Source organism: Schistosoma mansoni, chromosome 4 (assembly GCF_000237925.1).
Source record: "Schistosoma mansoni strain Puerto Rico chromosome 4, complete genome".
NCBI classification, from domain to species: domain Eukaryota; kingdom Metazoa; phylum Platyhelminthes; class Trematoda; order Strigeidida; family Schistosomatidae; genus Schistosoma; species Schistosoma mansoni.
Window position 1 is genome coordinate 1,279,066 of NC_031498.1, and position 1,604 is coordinate 1,280,669.

Here is a 1,604-nt window from a genome sequence, read left to right on the forward strand (position 1 = left end):
CCTTGAGTTTTTCACACAATAACTTATTGTCCCATTGATTGTCGGATGAAAAATGCTTTTGCAGAATTTCAATACCAACTGGTAATAGAGTGTTGAATATCTCTTTCACTGCAGACCATTCACAGATACTAACCTGTGGTAAATAAAATACAATATATACATTGACTGGTAATGACTTGAAATAAAACCAATTCAGCGCTTCAGCCGGTAAACCTGTCAAAATTGTCGGTTCTTCCAGCTTTGGAAATCGACTACTTAATCCAGAATCAGTTGGTATACATTTAATAAAAGGGGGAGGTGTTTTCAATTTCGAAGAATACTGAGTCACTGGACGACTACATAGTACATTAATATCTTTTATAGTAATTTTATCCTTATCGAAATTCTCATTACGACAAAAAACACGTTGAAAGTAATTACAAAGGATATGCTTGTGTTCATAGCACAAATATTTAGGTTCATGTTCAATAAAAATAATCAATGTGTTGTCATAATCTGGAAGATAGTAACTTTTGAATACTAGGGAAGTTTTCTTATATGATACTTTAATAATAGATAAACTTTTATGGATAATACCAGTACCAATGGTTACGAATGCACTTGTTAATGGTCCAATAGCCAGAATTACATGTGATATTGTTGTATAATCTCGAAATATTTGATAGGTGTTTAATTCTTGATCTTGCTCATTTATGAATAGAGGGGAATTATCGAGAACATCGCGACCATTCTGATCAACGATTGAGTCGTCATCATCACTGTCAGAGTCGATATCACCTAATGCACGACTGAACGCAGGGATCCGTTTAAGAAAATATTCCATGTCTGAAAATAAAAGGACAGGAATGGTTAACCAACTATCTAAGTATTTTCTACTAGTTTATATCACACCACTACGGAACATTACTTACACCAATTTGCTGGCGATTTACTCTTAGGTTTAGACCTTTTATATATTATTCTTGACTCTGTGTATGTTCTTTATCACGTTGCAAAAACTAATCGCATTTAGTATACTCAGTGACAACAGTCTGGCCGGGATTGGATACTAGTTCGATTTGACATTCACTTATAATGGTATGAGTCTGTTGTTCAGTTGATGAAAGTAGCAACTGCCAAGTTTAAGCCTCACAATTGTTGGGCGTGGGTGCTTGTTATGATTATAGAATGGTATAATTTAGCTTACCGTAAGTTGGATGGACATAATTTGGAAGCTCCCTAATAAACTCAACTACGACTGCTAGAGATGTGCTTAGTGCACAACACGAGGTCGAAACGAAATTCAATGAATGTTTCCATAATATAACAGAAAACAAGGATACTTTTTACGAATAAGTGGGGAAGTCAATTGAATCCCTCGTAAAATCAAGTCTGCTGGGTACGAAATTATTGTAGGGTTCCATGATATCACAGTGAATTAATTGAATTACACTGACGTTTCGTGGAATTCCAACAACTCACAGGTTTCTAGATTAGTTTTAGAACTATAGCTTGGTTTAAAGCACCCGGACAGTTTTATGGGGGGAATAACACCAGTAGTGGTGGATTCTGTACTAAGAAAAACTCCAATGGGTCCATTACCGTACACCACGAGCATGATATTA

General features: G+C 35.4%; 1 protein-coding gene across 1 annotated transcript; it reads right to left on the bottom strand.

Moving 5' to 3' along the window:
- Position 1: 1 nt before the first annotated feature.
- Positions 2–823, bottom strand: Smp_158810 (hypothetical protein; the record flags this gene model as incomplete). Its single annotated transcript, XM_018796500.1, has 1 exon — positions 2–823. A coding segment is annotated over one exon (822 nt), but the record flags the coding sequence as incomplete, so codon positions are not given.
- Between the last annotated feature and the right edge of the window lie 781 nt (positions 824–1,604).